Source organism: Nelusetta ayraudi, unplaced genomic scaffold, assembly GCF_046127955.1.
Source record: "Nelusetta ayraudi isolate G7.1 ecotype Tasmania unplaced genomic scaffold, CSIRO-AGI_Nayr_v1 ptg000053l, whole genome shotgun sequence".
NCBI lineage: Eukaryota > Metazoa > Chordata > Actinopteri > Tetraodontiformes > Monacanthidae > Nelusetta > Nelusetta ayraudi.
Genome location: NW_027466103.1, coordinates 6,886,452 through 6,913,724, shown reverse-complemented (window position 1 = coordinate 6,913,724; position 27,273 = coordinate 6,886,452). Strand labels below are relative to the sequence as shown.

At 44.7% G+C, this 27,273-nt stretch overlaps 1 protein-coding gene and 1 long non-coding RNA gene across 3 annotated transcripts; both read left to right on the top strand.

Annotated features, from left to right (window-relative positions):
* On the top strand, positions 1-4,627 carry LOC142896402 (uncharacterized). Its single transcript, XR_012928346.1, has 3 exons — positions 1-764; positions 932-3,324; positions 3,394-4,627. It is a non-coding gene; the product is annotated as an uncharacterized LOC142896402 (long non-coding RNA).
* Positions 4,628-7,749: 3,122 nt separating this feature from the next.
* nap1l4a (nucleosome assembly protein 1-like 4a) lies at positions 7,750-17,195 on the top strand. 2 transcript variants are annotated; one of them, XM_076038211.1, is made up of 15 exons: positions 7,751-8,064; positions 8,947-8,981; positions 9,222-9,294; positions 9,659-9,803; positions 10,390-10,476; positions 10,621-10,755; positions 10,859-10,930; positions 11,026-11,165; positions 11,401-11,546; positions 13,684-13,697; positions 13,818-13,937; positions 14,073-14,108; positions 14,182-14,238; positions 15,086-15,120; positions 15,464-17,195. In XM_076038211.1, exons 2-14 carry the CDS (start codon positions 8,966-8,968, stop codon positions 15,089-15,091), a joined length of 1,047 nt encoding a protein of 348 aa, XP_075894326.1. In that variant the 5' UTR covers positions 7,751-8,064; positions 8,947-8,965; the 3' UTR covers positions 15,092-15,120; positions 15,464-17,195. The 2 variants fall into 2 exon arrangements, with proteins under 2 accessions (XP_075894325.1, XP_075894326.1); XM_076038210.1 differs by lacking the exon at positions 15,086-15,120 and having other exon boundaries at positions 7,750-8,064.
* Positions 17,196-27,273: the final 10,078 nt, after the last annotated feature.

The window sequence follows — 27,273 nt, the reverse complement described above, 5'->3', positions numbered from 1 at the left end:
TGTGTGTTTGAGTGTGTGTGTGTGTGTGTGTGTGTGTGTGTGTGTGTGTGTGTGTGTGTCTGTTTTGCAAGTGGCAGATCATCAAATCGTAAACAATGCAGTTTGACATTTACAACAATAATGTGTTTGGAGGCTTTGATATGTTCAAGCTTTGTTGCCTTTCTTACCATGACCTTTTAAACAGTGGCAAAACAGTGACTTACAGACAACTACTGGCATTCAGAATCGTTATCAGTTCCATGGTACGTTATATCACTGTTGAAGTAACAAGGATAGGTTGTTGGCGCCGCCTTAAAAAAAAACAGCTAAAGATCAAGCCCCACAGTTAATATTGCTATTAAACATTTGGCCTTTAATACTCTGGTAACAGCAGTAATAAGATTACATGATTCAGAAAAATATTTATGTACGATACATTTTTGTTGTCTTGATGGTAGCACTGGAGTGGGTCTAATATATAATATAGTCTAATATAGTGGGTCTAATATAGTGACACAGCAGTGGGGCTACAGGCCTGAATCAAGATCGCAATAAACTGATATTCTGATTCAGTCCACTTTGTCAATCCCTCAGCCCGTTTATTCAAATCCACTCACCACCGCCTTCAGGTGTCCATATGGGGAAACGGGCTCAGACACACATCGCAAAACTAAATGTCGTGGCTAAAATAGTGCTTCTGAAGGATGTACATTTTTACAGTGTGCGTTGTGGTTTGTCATGTAGCGATGTCGCATAGATGACGAAGGAATCTCCATTATTCCCCAGTTGTGTATATTGTATATCTGACACCCTTTTAGTATAGTTGCTGCCCTCTTTTTGTTCTGCTGTCCTCTAAAGCACCAGCCACACCACAGCAAATTCCTCCTAAGTGTTAAACCTACTTGGCAATAAACGTGTTTCTGATTCTGATTCTGATTCTGATTAAACCTAGCTCAATACACGCATATGAATAAGTTTATTGCAAAGACGTCCAGCATCAGTCAGGTACCCAGGTTTACCTGAGGAAGGCCTCAAACCCAACGTCAGCAACTCTGAGTACTATTACCGATGAAAAGCTGTAGACCTGTAGCTCTCCTACTGTTTATGGTTGCGTCTCTGGCTGCCCGGCTGACTCACTGCCATGACTAAATGGACCCCGCTCTTCTTCCTGCTAGGTATCAAGGCTACCTTTTGTTCTAAATGTGGCGACATCTCTCTGTCATTCATTTCTGTGTGTTTATCCAATTCCACCCTCTTTCTCTGGAAGTGTCGGATGTGTCCACAAATGACATCACAACGATAATTACAACAATTATGTATCAATTCAGCGGCAGCTTTGTGGCGTTGTGAGTGCCAGCTCTACCCTGCATAATTGTCAGGACGGGTTAATTGCAGCGCAAAAGACCAGCTGGGCCATTATTCATCATCCTCCACGTTTCTTTTCTCTCCCTGATGAAAAAGCCACTTGCCTTTCTGGAGCACTTTTTTTTTTTTTTTTTTTAACCTGATGATGTGGGGAGAAAAAACAAAAATAGATATTCTACAAATTGCAGTAATGTTGGCAAGCACACTCAGCATGAGCTTGTTGTTAGTTGATTAAATTTAATAAGCTATTAGGTGTCGCCAACAAAGTGGTGTGGCCAGAGGGCATCTGTTATAACAGTTCTTTTTATTTGGTGAGAATGCACTACCCAGAATGCACTACACTGTGTCGCATCACATTGAACACATCTCAGTTTTGTCAGTAGAATTTCCCTCACCAATGTGAGTTGGCGTGTGTAGAAAAGGCAGTATTTGTGAAAAAAAATAAAATGAGGAAGTAAGGTACCTCCACCTCCCCCAAAGGGCATCGAGTTGTCCAATGACCTCTTTAGATGAGGAACTTAATGCTAAACGAAACCTATCCTTTTTATTATATGTTATGTTAATTATATTTTTCATGAGTAAAAAGTATAAATATAAAGACAAGTTTGATCATTTCCGATATCTGCATTTTGTCTGCAGCTGTATATGCTTTTTAAACCAAAATTCTCAAACATCACACAGTACAATGAGAACCCACCAGTCGTCGTCTTGCACGACACAACAGGTGATTCTGGCAAGTGAACACAGTCCATGATCTGTGTTCTCAGACATCATTAACATTCACGCTCTTTCCTCTGCGATGCTCCATGACTGCTGATCACTGTGATCCTTTCCCCTGTTATTTTCTTTTGTTTTGTGTCGTTCTTGTAAAAATCTTGCTGCCAGGTAGGATGACTAATCACTACCTCTTTTCTTCCCCCCCACACTCACACCGACTGCATCCGTCTCTATATGTGTGATCTGACAGCACCGGCATAAAGTGTGCTCCGGGGTGGATGAGTGGTTTGAGGACGGCTGCTCAATGGTCTGTGACAAAGTGCGCCAGTGCAGCGGTGGCCGCCGTCTACAGCTGCGGCTGTGACACGTCGCACACATTACCGATATCACCCGCCGGACGCAATGACCATGACGTGTCCGAGTCCTTCCACTCATACATCAAATCTATCTGGTTAGCGGCTCAGGTGTGCGGCATTTATCCTCCCGCGTGGCGGTGCAAACAATTGTGCGATTGTGCAAATGCTGTTTGAAGTGACGCCGTTATGAGCGACTTTGATGGAAGAATGACTAAATTGAGGGCTAAACTGTTGTCACCTTCCACCGGTAGCAAGTCATGTTCGACGACGCCCTTGTATGCCCTGTTGAGGGGGGAAAAGAACACCAGCATTTCTCTCTCTCTTTCTTTCTTTCTTTCTTTCTTTCTTTCTTTTACTAAATAAGGAGTGACAAATATCAAAATTGACAGCAGTCTCTGCTGTGACGCAGTTAAGGAGAAACAGCGGCACTCAGTGTTCGGGCAACCAGCTCATTCTTTGTTTCTGTTTCTTTTCAGCTTTGTCTCGTGACTTGATGCCTCAGCAGCTTGTGCTCTTCCAAATGTCGTATCTGATGATTCTGATTGAGGTCCGGATGCATTCACATATCCACTGTGTGTTTCGTCGAAAATGCCCAGCAGGGTGAAAATGCATGTCAGGAATTGTAAGTCATTCAGTAATGATTTTCCTCTGTTACTTTAAGTGGTCAGAGCACTCAGAAATAGAACAAATAATTGCATTTCTGTTTGTTCCGTCTGTCTTTAAGCTTCAGGGAAGGGTGGGAAAAATAGATAAAAACAACAGGATCCCTTTAAACATGAAGTTGTCCGTTTTGCTGCTTTCCTTAAGAACAGATTCCAAAGGTGTGTCACTTCAGACAGAGCACTTCCACATCCTTGAAATGTCAAAGTGTCCAGGAACATCAACCGACTGGTACATTAGTACAAAGGTAGGGCATTATTCAACTCTTTGCCTTGCACCAGGGTTAATGATGTAACATTGCCCATTTTCCCTCCAGCAGTGGCACAAAGCATCGTGGCTAGAGAGACTTCTGATTAGATTTACCTTTGCTAAATGGGCCATTGTCATCCCATAGCCTGAAGGGCCACGACCAAAACCAAGCAGCAGCTGGAACCTCAGATAAACCTCACCTGCAGAGACGCAGCAGCTTGTTCTGCCGGCCACAGCGTCGAGAGAAAACTGTCTGTTTCTTACTGAGAGATGGGGTGAGTGCTCATCACGTTGACACGTTTCAACTGCTCACATCCTGCAGTGCTCCTTCACAGAGTCTTGTGATGTTACTCCATCTTACCATGTGAGCTTCTAAAGGTAGAAAGAAACGGGCCCATTGGAGAATGGAGAACACACACATACACACAACAGTCTGTCACAGTTGAGGTTTGTTCATGCGATGCTGTTGTGGGTTGTTTTTGTGAGTGGCTAAAAGGTTCTGGTGTCATTGCCGATCCTGAACGGGTAAAGAGACAGCAGAGGACAAACAAATAAATAGAAAATAAATCAACAAACTAGACACATTTGGAAATTGCTCATCGGTGCGGAAGACAGCAAATTGCATGCAAATTGCATCAAAACTGTGAGCAGAGAAGTCAGACTGTCGTAGCGCAGATCGATGGCTTTGCAGAATTTGTTGTGGGTAAAGGGCTTCCTGACACACACTCCCACCCGCCCCCTGCTCCCAACCCCCAGCCAGAGGAGATGCAGTAGTTCCGCTTGCCATTTTTCATCCGACGCCGTCATCCGAAGACCCCCTGCTGCGAATAATGACTGCAGCTGTGTCAATGTGGCTGCTCGCTGGGTGTGTTTGCTTGTTTGTGCATCTTATTTTGATGGCTTTTTAGCAGCCGCCGTGACTGTGTGCGTGGGTCTGCCTGATTACAGCACACAGATAAGCCATTATCCATGCGTTAGGAGGAGAGGGCCTTAATAGGAGACAGAGGATGCAGGAGCAGGGCGGCCGGTAAACACTGGCCTGTCGCCTCTGACCATATCAATACTGCCATCTGGGAGTTTGGCCACTTCATTCACAAAACCAATCCCCCCGGTGGGATGAGATGGGCCAGTGCAGATACTGTTTGTTACGAGTTCAATCAGCATTAAAACACACCGGGGCTGTGATAGCCACTTACAGCCTTACAACCAATTCCTTTCCCCCTTTGTGTGTGTGTGTGTGTGTGTGTGTGCGTGTGTGTGTGTGTGTGTGTGTGTGTGTGTGTGTGTGTGTGTGTGTGTGGTTTGAAAGACTCAAAAAGACGGAGAGCAATAAAAAACACCATTGGATGAATCCAAGACAGCAACAGCAGCACAGGCAACAAAATCTGTGATTTTTAAAGGTAAAGAAAAATACTTTTCAAGATAATTTTTATTGTTTGAATCAACGCTCTCAGTTAACCGATTTTAAAGAAGTGACTCATCATTGTAAAGATAGAACAATACTTCACTGATGGGTAGTTGCACAATTAAAAAGAAGTCTGTTGTTGGAGACAGGGACTGACTTTTCAGCTCTGGTAAAGGATAACCCAAGTGAAATAAATAAATAAAATGCACAATAGACATTTACGGACAAAGCTTGCTCATGCAAACCATGAGCACTAAAATAGCTTCCTTTTATTTGTTTTTAAGATAAATGGAACAGTCATAACTGCAAAGTGATTACCCTGCAGACATGACTTGAAAATTGAATAAAACTGGAGTAAAACAGAAAAAGAGAGAGAGAGACAGAGAGACATTTTGAGCAACGGGACAGAACAGACCTACAGTGCAGATGGAGACAGATTTTTAAACCATGTCAAGGGCAGAAACAAGGCAGCCAGGTAGCTCTGGCTCTGTCGAAGCCGTGTGCTATATTTTAGTGGCCGTCTAATCGCTGATGGGGAAAAAGAAAACTGGAGAGAGGCAGACGGCGCAGACAGTCTGTACTCACGGTGACAGTTAACATGGATTTGACACGTTCAGGTTCAGGTCAGAGGGAAGGCATGTTTTCCCCCTGGCGTGTGAATCATACATCACCAGCGCACAAGAGTGCTGTCTTCTCTATATTTTCCAGTCTAGACTCCCAGATGTGTTTCCATATATTTCTTTTTTTTTATGAAAAAAAAACTCCCTCTTTAATTAACAAATATAATATCAAACAAGGTATTTGGCCGCTCACTCACTCACACGTTCAGAAGTTTACCATTTGCTCTGAAGCAATGAATTGTGTGGACACGGAATACTACTCCCTCTCTCGCAAGACAGCCAAATAGGTGTATTTGCTCGTCATACAAGTGAAACAGTGTTGTCTCTGTGTGGCAGCCAGGGGTACAAAAGACAGCGTCAGTGACGCTGGAGACTCACGGACAGCTGACGCTGTAAAGTACAGGTTTGCACTGGAGGAGAGCTGCAGGTGCAGCTATTGTCTTTACAGGGAACTTTTTTAAAGCCCAGCAGAGGGTAACAAAACTATCAAACCTTTGCAAATGGCTAAATTGACAGTCTCTTTTGTTCTCTGATTTATTTTCAGCAGTCAAAGGATCCATGTCGCGCAGGGTAAGGAGAAGGTCAAGCACCTCTGTCCGCTAATGCTATCATCTCAAGACCTTCCAGAGTAATACTGATTTTATTTTCAGAATTACAGAATTTCTGTATGTTTTACTTGGTTCAGGGTCCTCATCTTGTTCCGAATGCTTCAAAGTCACGTTTCATTTTGTCTCTGGCTACAGACCTTGCTGGCAAATGTCATGCAGTGACAGGCACAAAGCCTGGAAACCACAATCGTACCCCGAGGGGCTCTGTTGCTGTCACTTCCTCTCAAGTGTGCGCGCAATACAACGGTTGATAGGAAGCAGAAAGATGACCAGATTTGAGTAATTTTACGTATGTTGGTTACCCAATTACCAATTTCCACAAAAGGCATTATTCCATACGTGTGTGTGCATACATACATATACATGTATGTGTGTATATATATTTATTTATATGTGTGTGCGTGCGTGCGTGTGTGTGTGTGTGATTAGTTATACAAAAAGTGCTTTTAAGCTGGTGAAATCTCTTTGCTTCAACATCACCTGCATGGGCCCACATGATTATGTGATCTATGCAACTTGCTGTACATGTGGTACAGCAAGTAGCATCAGCCCCTTGATATCTGTTCTGATGATGGATTTGTTGTTAAATGGCCGCTTTTGGTCTTAGAATTAATATAGGATAGCAAGCAGACACTTTAATTCAGTCAGTCAGTCAATCAATCAATCAATCAATCAATCAAACTTCACATAAAAAGCACTAAGTCACAGTCTGCATGCATTTCAACGCACTTTCACAATCATAAGAGAAACCAAAGGATAACCTCCAGAGAAATTCCACAGTAGGAAGAATCCTGGATCAGAGCTCGACTCTGGAGGCCCACCATCAGCTTTGACCATTTCAGGTGACAAGTACAGAAGAGGCAGAGACAGAGTGACGGACAGGAATGCTGTTGATCGGATTCCCTAGCCGAAGTGGGTTCCAGGCACCGGCGCTCTCAGGATTGGGCTGACTGGACTCCTGGGTTCTGATCTCCTTGTTCCCCACATGCCAGGGACAGACATGCAGAATGTGGCAGTAGCGTGCAGGTGCTTCTAAGTGCAGCATTTTATAAATCTAAACTCTAAAATAGACTCCTTCTTATGGGAGCATCATGGAACGGCACAGCAGTCACAGCCTCCTGTGAGGGATGTAGGCCCTCTTGTGGTTAAACACCATGTCACTGATTCCAATTTGTTTTTTGTTCTTTGTTTATTCCTGCCAAAAAGCACTTACAGTATTAAATTTCATATTTGGGTTTTCATTCAGGTTCCCCACAGAGTTAAAGACTGCAGTACGAGTTAATTGTGACATGGTAAATTAATGACCGGCAACAAGCAAGAGAACAGAAGAAAGGATGTTGTTCAGGGTTCTTCCGAAAACAAGTGTGTGACATTGTTGTAGGATGCACGCTGGAGCCCTGCTTTGTTGCTTTGTATATCTGTACTGAAGGTGAACACGTGTCAGTGACGTAGAAAACATCATAAAAATCAACATGACCAGACCTGCATGATCTTTACACTGCCCACTGCTGGAATGCTACTTATGAATAAACAAATAAATAAATAAATAAATAAATGAATAAATAAACAAACAGGAAAAAAATTTAAAACAAAAATACTAGTTTGCCTTTTGTCAAAAAAAAAGCTCATGTGATTCCTCCTCTTCAGAATGGGATTCCTGAACCAGTTCATGTTGTAATCCAAGGATAAAAACCAGAAAAAAGCCTTTGATGATTTTGTACATTAAAGTGTCACGCACGACGATCGTTATGAGAATGGTGCGCATTCAAATGCACCGTGAAAAAGTGAAAATGTTGTGTTTAATAACTGTATTTGCCATGTTGGCTTCGATGAGGACTGATTTCATTTGCCTCGACGCGGCTTTAAACTGATAGTAGACCTGTTCGCACAGGACAGCAGGTTGAGTCATTCCTCAGGGTGTTCCCAAAAACAGTTTTATATCACCGAGCCTTTGAATGTAGCACCGCCCCCCCTTCACCCGCTGTCCAATGAGAGGCGTTGATGCTAGAGCACGTGTGCTAATCGCGCGTGGGGGTGAAGTGACAACGCGTGAGCGACGCGTCTGCTGCTGCTGCTAATAGCTACAGTCCCGGACAGGCTAAAAGGTAGGACAAATAAAACAAGTCATGGACATTTGCACCCTAAACGAAGCATGGGGCATTTGTTGACACCAGTAATTTATGCTAAAAGTCATTAATGCGACTGTCGTTGAAGTACTTGAACGTCATTGTGAGCTCCTTTTTCGTCGCGGTGGCTACGGCTAGTTAGCTCGTGTTAGCTCGTCGATGCGATTAGCAGCAGTGCCGTAACATGGCTGGCGGAACTATTTTTCGTCGTGTTTTTGGCGTGTCGACGATATCCGTCGAATTGGTTGTCAAGTCCAAACTCGTGTGAACGGGTCGTTGTTGTTGGCGACAATGAAACTGTCAGCCCAAGCATTGTTCACAGCACGTTGGTTCGCTAGTTAGCTCACTAGTTAGCTCCCCCATGCTATCTGCTGTCAGATCTGTGGCGCCGCCCATCACTTGACCGCTTTTCTTTTAAAAGTGCGGTCGTTGTGAGAAAATCAGTGCGTGACGATTAACTGGACATTGTTTTAATGTGTGTCTGTTAAGACTGTCACAGTCAGTGTCGGTAGTTTCAGCGGTGAATTTCCAATCTCGGTTGTCATAGCCGAGCTTAGCCGATCTTCGTGAGCACGTCGATGCGTCATCGGCCTGCGCTTGCTCCAAATCACAGTTGGTGTTTACCAGTGACTCGGTTACTTAATTGGTCAAAACGTAGGTTGTACGCGTTAAACGTACTGAAAAATCGGCTAATGCGGAGGTGTAATAAGAATAGTTTTCTGTCAATTTGATGCCCACCATGAAACGCTCTGAAATGCAGTCCGCGTCTTTTGCCATCTTTTACTGGCTTAATGATTCTGGAAGTTGATCAATTCATTACACTGATTCACAGAATTGTTGTTTATCTGTTTCTTCCTGAAGGAGAGGTTGCCAGGCGGCAATGGACGCTAATAAAGGTATGGCTAACTTGAAAGACTAAATGTCTGTTGTAGACTGTTGCAATTTAAATATACAAAAGTATTCACTATCATAAATGGATCCTGATTTATTGCCAGCGACCGTTTTTAGTGGTCGTTGGTATTATATGTCTACATTCATGTCATACATTTTTCAGTGATGCTATCAAAAATGGTTAAGACAACATTCTTGAAATACGATGTAATTTCCTGCATAACTGGTATTGCTCTGTTTTTAAGGTAAAGGAGATCAAGATGTCGCGAATCCAGGAGGGCAAATGGACAGACCTGTCAGCTCCCAGTATTTAGAAAGGTCAGCGGAATCATTTTATACCGTTAGACTGATGCCTACACGTCTCAGAAATGACATTCATTCATCACTTATGTGCTAGGCAGGCATGAAGTTTTGCACGGCTGTATTCCAGAACGTCAAAGTTATTTCTCAATTAGTTGTTATCACATAACCGTGGCAGTTGAAGCTGGTTTGTGTGCGACTGGCGGTTCCTCTCGTAAGCTGCAGCTCACTGTCAGTGTTTGAGTCAGGAACTTGCTGTAAATGCTATGAGTAGTGTTTCCCCATTAACATCGGCTCATTGGTCAAACCTGCTTCCGTTGACGGTCCCTCTTGTGAAGTGTACACCATTTCTTCAGCTCGATGTTTTGCCTCTCCTCCTCAGCATGCTTCCCAAAGTAGTGAAGAGGCGAGTACATGCCTTGAAAAGGCTACAGGTGCAGTCTGCCAACATAGAGGCGAAATTCTATGAAGAGGTTCACGAGCTGGAGCGGAAGTATGCTGCCCTCTATCAGCCACTTTTTGAGAAGGTAAAGTCAACAACTTTCTGAGAGGAATTTAAATAAGAGTGTGCACTAATGTTTATAACAATGTATAGCTGTTTATATCCAGAGTCAACACATCTTGTTTAATTAAAATTAGAAACTTTAGCTTTATACTCGTGCAATTATAATATCATACACAAACACTCGTGTTTTTCTCTGCACTGATGAACACTGAAGTTTGTCTCTCTGGTCCAATCTGAGAACAGTGAGAACTCGTTCTTAGTGCTAAATTAAAAAAAATGCATTAGCGAGTAGCCAACTGTTCTTTTGTCAGTTAAGGCTATTTCCAGAGCAAGTGACATGAAGGAACTGAAGACTGGCAGCTCTAATCCTGCTGCACCTGTCAAGGCTGTGTGTACTTGGTGTGTGTGTGTGTATTTATAAACTGTGTGTTGTGCGTGCTTGCGCGTGCGTGGCACAGGCTCTCAATTTTGGTATTGATTTCAATCTGCTGACTGAAAATAATACAGGTATAGTTATTTAACACACACATTTTAAAGCCATCTGAATATGATTTACGCTCACAGTCGTGTGTTCAACTGCTCACAGTCTGTGGTGTTGTGTGTCACAGAGAAGAGACATTGTCACTGGATCAGTGGAACCTACAGATGATGAGTGCGAGTGGCAGAGCGACAGAGATGAAGAGGAGGAGTTGGCCGTAAGTTGGCACTTGGTTTACCTCACAAGCTACTTTTAAAGAAATTAGGCATTTTTGCCATAAAGCCGTGTACTGTGTCTTTCACCTGATCTCGTTCTTCCGAATTGAAATCGGAATTGTTCCTGATGTACTCATTGCCCGTAGGCGGAGGTAAAGGTAAAGGCTTCGATTGAGGATGCGAAAAAAGAGGAAGCCATGTCGGTGGAAGATCCAACAGGCATTCCTGAGTTTTGGCTCACCATTTTCAAGAGCGTGGACATGCTTAGTGACATGCTGCAGGTATATTTCCATGCACGAGCCCGTTCTTCATGCACCATCCATATATGGTTCAGCGCATTCTGAAGCAGTTACATTCACGTTTGTGTTCTCACTGCTTCACCAGGAGCACGATGAGCCCATCTTAAAGCACCTGAAAGATATTCAAGTGAAGTTTTCAGAGCCTGGCCAGCCAATGGTGCGTATCGTCGTGTCATGCCACGGAATTCATGTTGTGGTGATGACTTAAGCTTTAGATGGTAACTAGTAAGAAAACCAATTTGTTTTACACAGAATTTTACATTAGAGTTCCACTTTGAGTCCAATGGCTACTTCAACAATGCAGTCCTCACTAAAGTGTATAAGATGAAGTCGGAGCCTGACCCCACAGACCCTTTCTCCTTCGAGGGACCAGAGATCATTGACTGTGAAGGGTAAGAGCCTACGCACCTCCCTGGTAAACCATAGTCACATACAGGGAAGCAACCAGTATAAACATTTTTCTTTTAATGATGCATTTCCGTCCGTGTTCATGCTCCGTGACTTGACATCCCACATATCGCCCTCCACTTGGCTCATCTTCTTACAATTTTCGCCTTGTTTCTTTCTGCCGCCTCTCACTTTTTATATATATATATATATATATATATTGAACTCTTTTTTTTCCAGCTGTCAGATAGACTGGCACAAGGGGAAAGATGTAACAGTGAAAACTATTAAAAAGAAGCAGAAGCACAAAGGCCGCGGCACAGTGCGCACCGTTACCAAGCAGGTGCCCAACGACTCTTTCTTCAACTTCTTTAACCCCATCAAAGGTGAGAATCTACACACACGCACACGCGCACACACACACACACACACACACATGCAAACGCACACACTTGCATACTTCCATACAGTTTCACTGAATTTCTGTTCAAGGTGAAAGCTACTGTTGGTTTTGCTGCTGGTCATATTTCATGTTAGGAACTGAGAGAGGGATAAAAATACCCTTGACCCTAGAACTCTGAGTTCACACCTTATTTTTCTCTCAAACACCTCTGACTGTGCTGTACATTAGTTGCATCTGTTTAGGAGAAAAATATTTCGGAATACTGTGCAATAATAACAGTCAAAGAACAAAGTGATTGCCATACAGCCAACATGCTGTATGGCAGAAAACTCAGTTATTACACGAAGGACTTCATGTGATAACTGAGTTTGCTGCTTCTGCATTGAGTTGACTTTGACAGCAGGTGGCGCTGACTCCTTAACTACTGTAGCTATGTGTGTCAGTGTCCCAGGAACGCTTTAAAGGCTTGTTGGACACTACACATGAAGCTTTACTCCAAATACTGGAATAACATTCGATTAGTCTGTGTGAGTTCACAAAAAAAACTTCTACTAATTTCACTGTTTTTCATCAGTCTGCAGTCGGACAGGAAGATTACAGAATCAGAATCGGGCAATTTTATTTATCTGAAAAAAAGGAAAAAAAGTTTGCGTTACCCAGGGCATGACGAGCACAAAAAGACACAAGTCACTTGCTTCCACCATCGGTTGCAAACGCATCAAAACAAAGTTTATAAAATCAATAAGTACTAAAGATGAATATTTCTGTGTCACTATAAAAAGCTCCGAAAGGCGTTTGATTAAGCAACTAATCATCGGTACAGTGTTAAATAAACAGCTGTTAATTACTGGTTCATTGTAAAGGCTTTAGGACGCCACATTTGAAACCTAGTCTGGTGAAACAGGACTTGAGGTGACTCTTGTGCTGCAACTGGCCTCTTTAGAGCTGAGGGTGAGGCAGGTCAGTCTAGAAGTCACCTGTCATAATGAAGCGGTAATCTCGAGGTGACTCATCTGGAGGATAAGGGAGTTGCAGCTGCGTTGGGTTTTCTTATTGCCCCTGTGGAAAAAACGTAGCAGGCGGACATGCCCGGACTTACTCTGAGGACGACCTGGCGGCTGATTGGCTGAGCCGGCGTTTGTCCGACTGGTTCGCTCACGAGCTCAGTGCCTGACTGGTGGATATAAATAGCTCTTTGTTAAGTGTGTACAGGTGTGAAGCCGCCGCGTCGGGAACAGTCATTCATGAAATGCCCGCGCGGCACAAGTTGTCGCGCTTGATCTTGTGGAGATAAATTCTGTTCTTGGGTGTTGTGATTGAGTTGGAGAGTTGATGCAACCAGAGGTGGGATTTTCTGGACCGTTTTTGTGTTGGCGGGAGGCGATGGACCATTAAGTCTGTTAACCTCATTTGGGATTAGTCAACTTTTCCTGCTCTCGCCACATCTATAGCTGCATTTCCGTTACCCCTAGAATTGTGCAAAACCTAAATATTGCAATAAAACGAGGGACGAGGTATGACGAGAATTATGGCCGATGAGCTTCACACCATTCACTGGAAACACCTGCAAATTGAAATTTTAGAAATATCGCTTTTATTTTGTGAAAAACTAATGGCAACGCTTATGTTTGCATACATACATAACATAACAAATAGCCCATCCATGGTTGCTGCTTGCATACACACACGTCGATCAATCGGTCAGTCGATCGCAGGCTCACGTTGACCACATATCACCTTTCAACTGCCACCTTCCCGCCAAAAGACCTCCTCACTGCAGAGGCTGCGCTGGAGTTTAACAAGAGGCTTTTTTCCTGTGGTGTCAGGGAGTTCCACTGGCGCAGTGGGGCTCCTGACTAACATTCCAGTCGTACTGCCAGTTTCCCTTCATACAGTAATGTTGAGGAAGGGGAAGAATGGAATGACGCGTGTGTGTGAATGATGTCACCTTGCCTGGTGATGCCATTGATTGTAGCTCTAGGTTGTTCTGTCAAGTTCTTTTTAAAGACGCGTAGCCTCCATCTGCAAATGTTAGTTACTGCTGTGGGTGCGATTGTCAGATTTTAATCAAGTGTTTTAACTCATTGTCCTTTCTTTTCTTTTTCTCTTTTAAACCGCAGCCTCTCCAGAAATGGTACGTGCATCGATTTTTACTCATTCATTTTCTTTCCAAATTCAAATCAAGTCATTTCAGTCGCTCATCATCACTTGGACTTGTTGCTTTGAGGTGAAACTCTTCCGTTTTCCCCCTCAGGATGAAGACTCTGAGTTCACTCTAGCCACAGACTTTGAAATTGGTCATTTCTTCCGTGAGAGAATAGTTCCCCGAGCCGTGCTGTACTTCACCGGAGAGGCGCTGGAAGATGATGAGAGCGTGAGTGCGCTTCCCCTGGAACTCAAACACTTTATTTCTGCTTGCTGCGGATCTTCTCAGACGGCTTGAACACAACCGTGCCTGTCGTGGCTCTGCTTTCACCGTGTCCCCTCTTTTCTAATCCCTAACCCGCAGTTTGAAGAGGAGGAGCTCGAAGAGGGGGATGAGGAGGTCAGTGTTGTGGCTGCACGGCTACGCCGGTGGTGTTTGAACGTCTCCCAACCACCTTGTTCTTGGCTTTCAGGAGCAGGACGAGGACGGCGACGATGACGACGATGAGGAGGGAGACTTCGATACTAAGGTCAGTAAGGACTGATGTGATGGCTGGTGAAGGTTGCTTTGCGTTTTACACCCTTTTAACTTGTGTGAGTAGAGCATCTAAAACCCAAAGCTCAAGTAGCTTAAAAGTTCCTGCTCGTGTGATCGCACACTTATTTAACATATTTAATTTAAACACAAGAGTTGAGAGGAAGACAAAGAGATGCCTCTAAATACTTTCTAGTAGTAACTGTGAAAGCTACGTGTGAAAGAAAATAAAATATAATCAACATAATCAAGTTGGCATTTCAAAACCAGACTGACAACCAGGAACCAAACAGGCGGCCACAACGGTCAGCGTCACACACACGTGCACATTGTTCAGGACACAGTATGGACGGATTTTCTTGTAAAGTGCTTTCCAAAAGGAATATTAAAGTGTCCCACTTTAAGTCCACAGCTTGTCCTATCTGCAGCAGCGTCCTCATGAACGTACGCAGCGTGAGGTCCTCGCTCGGTCTTCACTCTCCTTTGTTTGACAGCAACTGAACCCTGTTGTCTCTTCCCACGTTAAGAACCACCGACAGTCGTGCAGGGAGGAAGTCGGCTGTTTAATTTTCGGGCTAACTCGCCCGGTTAGTTGCGGTGACCTGCTCTGAATCAGTGCAGTGTGACCGATTGCATAACGCGGCGTTTTCAGTAATCACATCAGGGCGAGCCTCACTGCTGGATTGTTTCCAGTCAGTCAGTCATTGAGTAGAATTCAGCAGAATTTCTGTGTTCACTGTGTCGTGTGGGAACCGTGACGACTAAACCTCTTCATATTATTGTCCCCCCCTCCCCCATCCCCCCTCCCCCACCTCCCTCTCCTCCCTGGACTCCACCTACAGGCATAATCAGTCATTCTCACCCCATGCATTTCTAGGTAAGGGGGAACAGAGGAGGGTCAGATTAACACTGGGGGTATTTGTTACTGCTGGCTGCCTCTACCTGTCACTCCCCTCCCCCCTCCCCCCAGTAGCTCCAGGTGTTGCCACGCCTCCCTCCTTACTTCTCATCTTGGGTAGATCCAGCTTCTCTCCTCCTCTTCCTGCTCCTTCTTCCTTCTCTTTGTCTTCCCTCCTCTCCCGTAGTCCCACTCGAGGGTTCTAACTTTCCTCTTCTCCCCCTAATGGACCTTCTGCTCCTCGCTGACGACGCCCGGTGGCTTTACACCACGCCACTGCCTCTTGTCTAACGCGTGTCTTCGCTCTGTCCCCTCTCCGCAGAAAGAACAGCCCCAGCCTGCCGAATGCAAGCAGCAGTAACCAGCAACCACCGGGGGGGCGGGAGGGGGGGGGGGGGAGCGGAGACCAGCCGTCAAATCCATTCTTAGCCAAGCAGCAAGCCCTCCTTCTACTGCAGGCTCTGCTTCTGACGGACTTTCATCTGAATGCAATAGAACACAAATTCATTTGTGTTTTTCCGATGTGCATGACTTCTCTTTATTATTTCTCTTTTTTTTTGTGTCCCTTGGGTTTCTTTTTCGTTTATTTTTTTTCTACCCCCCTTTTGGCCCATCTTGTCCCGCTTATCTGAGTTCAAAGCAGGAAGAAGTGAAAATAACGCATCATCATCATCACAAGGCCTCCGGTCTTCTTTAGGTTAAGGTGGAGCAGGCCACTACTGCCGAGCGTCACTGTAGGGGGAAAGACATAGGAAATTCATTTTGGAAGGCAGGTTCCCACCATTGCTTTCCATCAAACAAATCAGTTACTCAGGGTTTTTTAATGCCAACAAGAAAGGTGTAAGTTTACCAGGAAACTGCTGAACAAGTCTGATTTCATCTTTCACTGGGGCTGCTGCAGTACTCTTTCTTCTCTCTTTTTTTTTGTCATGGTGTTTTATAAGAGCCATATGTTTCACCATTCGGATTTAACTCGTTTTTTTTTTTATGTTCTGTAACTTGTCGTTTGACTATTTATTCTGGTGTCATGCAGCTGTCGTAAGTGGTGCGTTTTTGGGGAACCTGTGAATGCCCAGGCACAGTATTAGGCTCGTTCTTACTGGCTCAAATCTTCGTTGGGCTTTGCAGGTGGCAGTGCAACGTGAATACTACCCAGCTGCCATAACATAGTTGATTTTGATCCAAATGACTCCTGAATATCAGATATGGCGGTTCTGCAGCGGCGAAACTCACTTCTGCCCAGGAACGCTGGGCCTAACAAGCATTTAAACTGAGCACTTGGCGTGAACACTTATAACTAGCATGAGGTCATAACACAAGCGTTGCTCTTCCCGTGCCGTCCCATCCGTCGTGTTAACAAGCAGCAGAATAGCCTTTCCAGTCGAGGCATTGTAAAGACAACAGTTTGATTGCAGCTAGTTTGATTTTTGATGCATAACATCCAGTCGGTAGAATATATCCTAAAAGTGTTTATAATAAACCCTCCCAGTTCGTATTTACTACATTATAAATGTCATTTTAATGTTGATAAAAGGGGAAAACGTGAGGAGTTCTGTTTATTATTTACAGTTGAATCTAATGTAAATCTGTTGCCAAAAAGTCAACATGAAGGACATGACACATATTGCCCTCTTATGTTTGCCAATGGCCATTAACACAAGTGTAACCTAATTCTGCATTTAAGGCTGTTTAGAAATATAAAAATATTTCTTTTATTGTCTGAGTTTGTAGAATGTTTGTGGAAAACAAAGAGGTTGCCAATGTCTTTTATATCCTGCCCTCAGCTTTTTGCTCCTTGGAAATGTTTGCCTGATGACCCGTCAGTGTAAAATTGAACAAAAAGATGCGACTCCCCCTCCTCCCCTCTGTAAAAGAGACGATTGTAGATCTCGACCGGATCTCTTCAGAGCCACGGTTGACATTTTCCCAATTTGCCACATCGAACCGTGCGCTAGCAATGGCCTTAACTGGTTCCTGTTTGTTACTTGCGCAAAATTTCTTTTCAATTTGTACAGAGTTAGTTAAAATATTCTATTAAAGTTGTGCGACATGGACCTGCTTTGTGTCATTTCTTTTTTTTCTCCCTCCTTTGGCCGATAGAATCTTAGTGATTCTTTCTCAAAGACAAGTCTGACTCCTGAAGGCTTGAAGCATGACCAGGTGTTTGATCAGTGTGTTAGACTTTCAAAAACAACTAAATTGTCCACAGAAAATACTTAAAAGCAAAAAAAGAAATTATTTTAGGTTCCCCTTTTCACAAATGTGAAAGAAAAAATTCATCTTTGTGATGCCAAACACCAAAGTCACTCATTTGATGTTGTCTCGGCAGTAGTGTTTTTCAACCACTGTGCCATGCTACACTGGTGTACTGTGAGATGATGTCAGGTGTGATGTGAAAACAATTATCCAAAATCACCTAATTGGTCTAAAGTAATAGTAACATTGCATTGTGAAGTGACTTTCCTCAATTCCTCGCAGAATATCAGCTTTGTGTGCATCTAAACAGGCCCAGGTTTCACACTGAGTGAGTAGAAGATTAAGAGACGATACTGTCAATATTAGGCTGAAAAGTGAAATTTTCACATTTTGTTTTTGTGTGGTGAGCAATGTAAAAAAATGTGTTGTGGCTCAAAAAACACTGCTTACAAACACTTTGAAGGTCTGTTTGAAGGGATGCAAACAAAATTCTAAATATTCTGTTTTCCGACATCCATGAAAGCACGTTGGCATAATTAGTCACCCCAGTCTGCCCTCCTGGAGTCGGGGGTGATGGGCACAGCCATAAATAGGAGATGGAATTTATTCAGTGTGTGTATTGTGCCAATCTGTTGGTATACACAACACCTGAACACTGAAAACGGAGCCTTCAGAATGGAATTCAGCCGCTGCTGGTATTGTTCATACCTGCACTTTCCACCACCATGAGACCTCTGGGGAGGGAAAAGGCTCATTGTGAGAGACTCATTTAGCAGGCAGCTGCACCAGTCTGACTGACACACTGGTCCTGCTGGCAAACTCCCAGTAGCCTCCTGGCCATAACGTTCCCCCAGCTGAGGCTGCATGCTATCAGTACTGAGTACTTGTGCAGCCACACTGACTACTATGTAGCATCAGGCAGAGGTGGCAAAGTATTCACATTAAAAAAAGACATTTGTTGATCAGTGACCCCACACCCGATATACTCTAAAATAATCTCCCTCTAAAATATATCCAATATATATTTGAAATATAACAAAAGTATCTAGCATGGTTTTTTCAATGTAAGAGGTAGAAATAACTGATAATTGTGCTCTAATGTGGGGAGTAAAAGTAAAAAGTTGTCAGATAAACAAATATGTAAGCAAAGTTCAGATACCTGACAAACAAAAAAATCTATTTTAGTACAGTAACAAAGTATTTTTACTTCCCACCTCTGGCATGGGGTGATGATTTGCTCATGAGCGGCAGGAACCTGCGGTCGAACCCGCGGCAGGCGGCCTCACAGTGCAGGTGCTGATTGTGAACAGGATGCAGGTCCGTAACGTCAGGCAGGGTGTCTGGAATCCTGCTCTGCAGATAGAGAGAGCACGCAGGCTCCTCGGAGGGAGCCCTGCCGTGCATCATGGGAGATTAAGTCTTGAGCAGGGGTGGGAAAATGTTTTGGGGCTGGAGGAGAAGCAGATGGAAGAAGTGAGGAAAAAAATATATGATGGGATATGTGGAAAACATGAACGTTACAACAGAATCAGTGTCTTTGGAGCCCTACGGTGTTTAGATCTTTATTGAAAGGACTCTTGAAACACTGAAGAAATTGATGAAATACAGCTTTTTTTAATTTTTTTTATTTACTAATTATATAAATATAAAATATAGAAATATAATTTCGTCCAAGTTCGGTGGGCCAAATTAACAGGCCGTAGTTTGCCCACACCTGAGTTATAGGATCACTAATTGCCCGTAGTTTGCCCATGTCTGGCCTTGAGTGTTGAGATTTTTCCTTTAGGAGGAGGAGGAGGAGGAGGAGGAGGAGGAGAAGGAGGAGGAAGCAAGACGGCTGCTTTCTTATCCTGTCACCTCGTCCTTCCAGCCGCACTTCCAAGTGTGCGTTGATGCTTCTATCTGCTGGCGAGCAGAGGTGGCGACATGCGACTGCGCCAAAGCAGACGTCTGGATCAGATCAGGCAGCCGATAAAAGAAAAGGCGGCCGTCAACACCGGTCACTGCACCTTCCTTTTTTTTCCCACCGCCCTCCCCCAAACCTCGGCACCGTTCCGAGTTTGATGTTTCGCAAAGGAGGCTGAAATATTTCCATCCTGCCCCTGCAAGAGCAGAACAAGAGTCCATTCAGGCCCGGTGCTGTTGTGTGGGAGGGTTTGAAGCGTTGCTCCACAACAAGGAGCCCAGTTGTGTGACTGTCATGCTGCCCATGCGGCCCCGCTAAAGTCGCCTGGTACTGAGCTGTGCCCTGGCGGGCCGGCCTGCTGCTGTCACAAAGCAGCTCATAAATTCCCTCCGCCGGCCTCCGCAAAGACAACTCTGGGAAAAAGCGAGTCGGGAGGTTTATGGCAGCGGTCAGAGTGAGTCCTCGTCACCGGGAGGAGGTAGTTTGGTGACGGGGACGCAAGATTTGAATTGGTTCCAGCTTGCCAAGAATTGACGTTGAACCCTGTTTTTGTTTTTATTGTTCTGTTTTCAGACTTTTTTTTTTTTCAAAGTGCTCATAGTTCCTGTTTTGAAGATATTTTTCAGCCTCAGAATCGCTTCATTGGCATTTAGCCTGTCAACAATCAACAAAGTCAACAATTTAGTCTGTGTTGTAAATTTTGGTTCTTGGTATTTTCTGCTCATGAAAACAAGCAAAAGCAAAAACTAGACTAGGAATAAAAAAGTTGAGAACATTGAACATAAATTCTAAGTTGACCTAGACCCGGCATGGGCAAACTGTGGCCCGGGGGCTAGATGCGGTCCGTTAACCTTTTTAATGCGGCCCGCCAAACTTGAAGAAATTATATGAATAGTAAGGAAGTAATAAAATAGCTGTATTTCATCCATTTTTTCAGTGTTTTAAGAGCCATTTCAATAAAGATCTATACCAGAGGCATGTAGGGGATATTAAAAAGACCTGTTGTGATGCTGCAAAATACTGGATGGCCGTGTGAAAGTGTGCGCGGCATGATAAACTTGCACATTCCCCTTTTTGTAATCAAAGGTGCCGACAGCAATCCAGCACTGTCACGACTGGCATCGTCATGCGGCTCATCCGGTCCCGCTGGCTGGATGGGAGGGTGACAGACAGTGTGTGTGTGTGTGTGTGTGTGTGTGTGTGTGTGAGAGTGTGTGTGGCTCCTTATTGCCAGGCAGTGCCGCCCACAGACCCGGACACAATTAGAAATGTCAGGAAGCATAAAGCGAGCAGGTCCCTGAGGACTGACATCCAGCTAGAAAAACACACAAGTGTGAATGTTAACAGGTCTAAATTTCCATTTCCAGAGCAGCGGTGGAGGACACGGGGTGCAATAGCAACATGGTAAATTGTTCATTGCGACTACAGATGACACTTTAACAACCGTCGAGCATGAAGTGTAAAAGGACAAACGTGATGCAAACGTTGATCAGGTTAATTATTAAATTTCCTCCTTTTTTCCTTGTCTGTAATTCTGAGTGTTTTTTTCACTGCGGCCTCTACTAGGAAGAGTCCAGCTCGTTATTAGACTGATTACACTCAAGTCAACCCCTCTGCTTGTGTTGACTTGCATGAAAAGAAAGAGAACTGAGAGAAAGAAACAGTCCAGATTTGTTTTCTCTCTTTTTTGTTCCCTCGCATATCTGCACGCGTCCCAGCTGTTTGATGTTTTTGCAGTGCCTTTCGACTTTCGCAGCGGCACTACAGGGGATCAGATCCCTGACACGTTTACTGGCTCACGAAGAAGAAGTCATTTTGGTTGGGAGAAGATCTTGGAGCCTCTCGGAGGAACAAAGCAAAGTATTGAGGCTCCGTCGATCCTCCCCGGACGACGTCTCCTGCCGCCGTCTCATCGGCGGCCAGCAGGAGTGTGAGAGGTGTCTCTCCGTCCGAGCTTCCTCCCAGCTGCAGCTGCAGCTCTTGTCTCATTCTTCGGCTCCTCGGGCCGCTGCTGGCAGAGCCTCTGTGCGCGTTTGTCAGCGGCCTGGGCTGTCTGTGAATGAGCGCGTCTGTATGCGGTCGTCTGCTTCGTCTCTCCGCCGGAAGTGAAGTGAGCCAGATTGAGTTCCAGGGTTTGGAGGGAAAATAGAGAGGTGCTTTATCCCCCAGCTGAGTGAGCTGCGCTGGCAGCCAGCGACTAAAATGAGAATAATATCAATGCTTTTTCATTTTACAACTGCATTGTGCAACACAGAGCTGGAGAAACGCAGTAGAAATCGTCTTCTGCAGGTGAATGCACAGATTCACCTGCAGAAGAAGGAATTATTGATGTGGGCTCGTTACTGAATCCCATCACAGCATTTTAGCTCAAAGGCATCTCCAGCTGCCTGCAGCAGTTTCTTCTTCTTCTTCTTCTTCTTCTTCTTCTTCTTCTTCTTCTTCTTCTTCTTCTTCTTCTTCTTCTTCTTCCTCTCTCTTTGGTGTCGAAGTGCAGTTGACAGCTTTTCTTTCTTTTCTCATGTCTGAAAGGACATTGATTTTTTTACTCGACTGGTTTTCAACTGGTTGGTTGCAGATAAAGCGGAATGAGTTGTGCCCGAACTCACTTCAAATTACTTTTAATCAGACTTTAAACAGGAAAATTGTCTTTTAGCAATATGCTGGATTAGACTGGCGGTTCCCAATCGAGCACACACTACCCAATTATGGCTCCAACAATCGTTACAACAGTCAACCAGAGGCTAATCTTATAGGCTTTGCTGCTTAATCATGAGATAATTTCCTGGTATGTGTGGGAAAGCGAGCATCACACCCCATGGCCACGCAGCCACAGCAGCACTCCTCAGTGTGGATTCATGAATGAATCAGTGAGTGAACGGGGAGCTGGGTGCGGCCAGTCAAACCTGACCCGCAGCGCAGAGAACCCATTTGTCAGAGCTGCGTGACCCGCCGGGTTACATAAAGACAGGAGAATAGAAATGTTACACAGGGGAGCTTGTATCTAATTTTAGGTACAACAAAACCCATTGTTTTTCTTCTGGAGGCTGTAAAAACAGGGTTAAATACACGGTTTTCTGGACATTTATAGAGTTTTTTTTTTGTATAACTGAAAACAAGATTGTGGCATCTGGAAAGAAAGGAAGCTGTCTGCAGTAACTCTCTGGAAACTGGTTATATGGGACTTTTACAGTTGATGAGAACCAGTCAAGCCTCATATCACAGTGACAAAGTATTTTTTTCCCCGTTGACCTTCAGTCGTGTCGAAGGACTTTTGCAGTGTGAGATCAGATATTCTTCCCCTCTAAAGTTTAATGGGGATCATCTGCAAGTGCAATGCGCTCCAGCACCTGTGGATGGATAAACCATCACCAAAGCCTGAAAGTTTTTGATGTGAATCAGACGGCAGAAGCCCTGGCGGTTTAAAGACGGGGACCTAAATTCCACTCTGGCCTCGGCTTCCACCACAGATCGCCATTCAGATTCTTTGGAAAGACTGCGGGTTTATCACATGATCCCCCGGTGAAGCCGCGCCGACAGTAAAGTGAACTGCGCATTCCTGGCAGGCAGAAGAACGGCAGACCTGCATACCTGCCATTGTTTGCAGAGACGTGTTGGCAAGAGCGAAGCCCAGAGATCACATCAGTCTTCTGTCACTGGGCCTCCTCGCGCAGCTCCAAGGAAGCGCGGCGGCTATCACAGACGTTCACAGTGTGGCATGTGTGGCACGAACGCCTCCGCCTGATGCATTCCACACAATTAAAGTCTCTTTTATCCGGCGCATGCTTGTAATTCACTTGATTTTTTTTTTTTTAATGAGAAATACTTTTTCCCCCACCTGATCAGATGTACCATTGTTACTTAAAATAAGAATGATGAATTATATGCTCAACAAAAAGAATTATTATTTTTCTGGCTAAATATGAAGTGATTCCTCGGCACAAATTTTTATTCAAAAAAAAAAAAAAAAACTCATTCCATTGACAGATGAGCCAAGATGTTGAGTTCACATTTTCTTATCAGGTCTGTGAAAAAGCTGTGGTCTTTAGTGCTCACACCGTGCCACGCCTGCGGCGCTGAGCTCAGACTTGTTATCTGGCTGAGCTGACTCAATAGGCAATTAAATCAATTCCAATGGGCTGCTGTCATTAACCCAGCGGCCTGCTCACAGACTGAGTGATACCGTGGAAAACCTCAGATCTCCATAGCAGACATATTTCCCTGGGTTACCTCACACATGTAGCACAACAAAGAAAATTCTCTGAAAATGGGTCAAAGACGTCCAAGGATGGATTGTAAAAGCTCGACAAATGCAGTGACAAAAGTGTCTCAAAAGTCAGATGGAAACCAAACTTAGTGCCCTGATGTTTGCTCATTTTTTTTTCTTTAGAGCTCACGACATGTAGTTCACTTATTAAAAAAAAAAAAAGACTTATTCTTCATTTTTACCATTATTAGAAAGAGACCGGAGCTCCATGTGCACATGTCAAGTGAAGGGAAGCACTTTGTGGCTGTTTTGCGTCTGTTGTCATTGTTCTCCAGTCATCCCCACTGCTGCTGCGTCTTTGACCGTGAGCCGCCTTCATCAGCCATTTGTTCTTTTTCCCACGCTGCCGAATGCCAACTTGGGCGCGCACACACGCACGCGCACACACAGGCAGTCGTGCGCGCACACACATACGGGGCTTATCGGAACAATGCCTCAAATAGCTGCGCAGCCTCATCACAAGGGCATGTCGCAGAGAGCAAGGCAGGATGTGTGTGTGTGTGTGTGTGTGTGTGTGTGTGTGTGTGTGTGTGTGTGTGTGTGTGTGTGTGTGCATGTTCGTGTAAATGCGACAGACATAAACGTGTATCAGTGCGCAGCTGTTACCTGCTGGCTCTGCCGTTGTCAGCGGCCGATCAAGGGGAGCTCATCCATATCCTGCTGCTGCCCATTGTAGCTCCACTATGTATAGATAATAGACCCCGCCCCCATTTCCCCATTTCCCCAGCCAAAGGCGTAAGAATGAAATTCACATGTACACACCGTACATTCATATTTTTTCTGCATCGTTGTGTCGAAGAAATAAAAACAATTTAAAACGATTCTTTGTAAGTGTATTATACTATTATACTCCCAGCTGTCATGGGGCGAAGGCAGGGTGACCCCCAGTACACCCACCCAGTTCATCACAGGCCCACATAGAAGGACAAACAAACATACACAATTTAAAGTTGCCAATTTGCCTCGCGTGCACGTTCTTGGACTGTGGGAGGAAGCCGGAGAACCCGGCGAGAACCCACGCAGACTCCACAAATGTCTCTTTTCTTAAATTTCCACTGAATTGATTGAGTTTTCATTTTCTACAATGTGATCGAAACAAAGTCTCTGATGATGATGTGTCTTTTTTCATCTGTTGGGTGTGTCGGGGCAAAACTCTCTCCTTGGTTCATTCTTGCCTCCCTGCCAGCTTCCTCTTCTATCAACATACTTCACACGTTTATGAGGCCACATTAAAAGGTTGAGCAGTTTTTAATGATCATTTATCGATTTACAATAGATCACAGAGCTGACTTCATCTCGGGCACGCACATTATAACATCCACCAATCTTTATTCCTGAGTTCAGTTCGGCTCAGTTCAGTTCATCTGTTTCAGTTCCAGACCACAGAAGAGATTCACTCCCCTTCCAACCGTCTGCCATCACAATCAATTTACTGCTAAAGATCACTGCTGTGTTTCAAACGTTAAGCAGTCTGCGTTTTCACCCAGTGCCCAGAAGAGAGATTTGCCAGTCAAATACGTGTTGCCTTGCCGCTCACAGGTTGGCTGTGTTTGTTTTTGCAAACTTGACTGAGAACAAAATAAACCACTAACCCCTTAACGTGTAAAAAATGTAGAAAGTCCACATTTGCAATGGCTCTAATAAATGTAAGCCGACTGTCTCAGCTGGTTTTAAAAGAATAATAAGCACTTATTCAATCCTCCACAACCGACGAGTTTCCCCTTTGTGTTGCTGTGATTCATGGAGCTTCGTGTACAGACACGACTCAAAGACTTTGCGCCGTTCTTGTGCTTCCACCTGCTCCCTCGCCACACCTGCGCACGCCTGCAACCGTCACACGCAGTCCAGTCAATAAAGCTTTCAAAAAGAAAAAAGGAAGAGGCCTTCTTTTTTTTTTTTGTCAGCCTTGGTGCCCTAGCAAGTCACACCATCGCCCTGTTTTGGTCTCAAACAAAACCTGCAGATGGCCCGTCTCACTTCCTGCCTCTGTTTCCCAGCTTTTGTTTTGTCTGTGCGAGGGGGGGAGGGCGACACCGTGCTAAGTTTGTTGCAGCACAGAGCCTGATATACCTCGCGCAGCTGAAACACAGCGCAAAAGGCTGAAAAACAAGGGGAAGAAAACAGGGAGACGTTGATCATTTGAGTCGGCGATCAGGTCAAAACACTTTATTCAAAGAAAATTTAAAGTATCTTTAATTTAGATCCTTGAGATCCAGAGGAGGAGTTGCGATTAGAATATTTTTTTTGTATTTTGTTTAAGTTTCTGCTGCATTCAATCAGTGACCGTCTAATGCAGGCATGGGCAAACTACAGCCCAGGGGCCACATGCTAAGCTTTTTAATCCGCCCGAACTTCTACAAGTTCCTCCAATGTAATTTCACTAAAGAGTTAAATACTGTGGGGCTTCAAAAACGGATATTTTGTTTTAACGGTATTGTTCATTTTCCATTGACATTAAAGTGCACATTTTCGACACATCCCATGATGTTTTGTTGGTGGCTCACCAAAACACTCCATCCATCTGCTCCGGTCACATTTTAGAAGCCAGTGTGGCCCACCAGTCCACAAAGGTTTGCCCAGCCCTGCTCTAACTCCACCTCCTCACACACTGGAGTCGGAACGACGTGGTCCAAAAACACGCAGGGACACCTGGCCGTCCTTCAGCAGGCCTCCACCTCCAGGGTGAGGAGCCCCGTCGCTGCTGTGTTGAGTCACTGCTGGGACACACCAAGATATAGTAGAAAATAAAATATAAAACCTATATTTGCTCTCGTGTACACATCCTTGACACACACACACACACACACGCGCGGAGCGGGGCTACAAAGAGAAAAGCCTCCGGAATGGATGAAGGTTGTAACGAGACAGCGGTGCACCTCCACTGTCAACACTGGCCGACGAGCCGCTTGACTCAGCGCACACATGCGGTTTGTTTCTCTCCGGAACGGGATGATTAAAGTGGGCGTCACTGCCGCCATCAGGCGCCACGGCCTGCGCTGTAGCGCCTATTTTAAAGTGAATCACCGTGGCGACGCCTCGGGTGTTGTGAAAAGTCTGCACGATTGTGGCGACGTCCGAGTGTCAAATCCTGAGGGCACTTTCATTATTAGAACTCAGGGAGACACGGAGGTTGTGCTGTAGTGCTGGAGATTGGTTTTGCCCTCAACACCACTTTTTAAGGGTCTCTTCTCGGACCAGGAGGCATTTTTACTCCGTCTTGTCTCGGGGATTATTGATCAAGAGCGGTTGAGGCAACGCTACAGTGAAAGATAATAACAGAAAAGAAAGCTTTTGTCTCACCGCCTCATCCCCAGAGCCACTGGCAGAACTTTGAGCTCTTTCACGGTGTTGAGCTCAGGCATTAAAGGTTTTTACGCAAAGTAGCTGGCAAATCAGCAAAATGTTAAAGGTGCCTTGCTGAAAAGGAATGTTGCTGTTCCATTTCAAGAAAAAGATACAGGTAATTTGCTCTGTTGTGATTTTTGATTGACATATTGAGTCTTGGTCTCAACTTGGTCCAGTGTTCCATCTTAACACTCTCTAGTCTTGATGATGTCTTGGTCTCGGTTGTTGCGGTCTTGACTACAATGCTGCGCAGAGGTGTTTGAATTCATATCGCTGCTCTAACGGGGCAACTCTGAGAGGTGATGTTCGCTAGCAGGGTGGAAGTGAACCTTCAACAGTGTTTGATGGCACCCAGGAGGTTTGCTGTAAACCTGAGCCGGCCTGGTTCACCTTCAGCAGCTCGGTGGTCCGCGGGACTCAG

Coding starts and splice junctions, on each gene's coding strand:
- nap1l4a (XM_076038210.1), top strand. Junction 10,756..10,858: donor TGCTTAGTGACATGCTGCAG/GTATATTTCCAT, acceptor CTGCTTCACCAG/GAGCACGATGAGCCCATCTT. Junction 14,109..14,181: donor TCGAAGAGGGGGATGAGGAG/GTCAGTGTTGTG, acceptor CTTGGCTTTCAG/GAGCAGGACGAGGACGGCGA.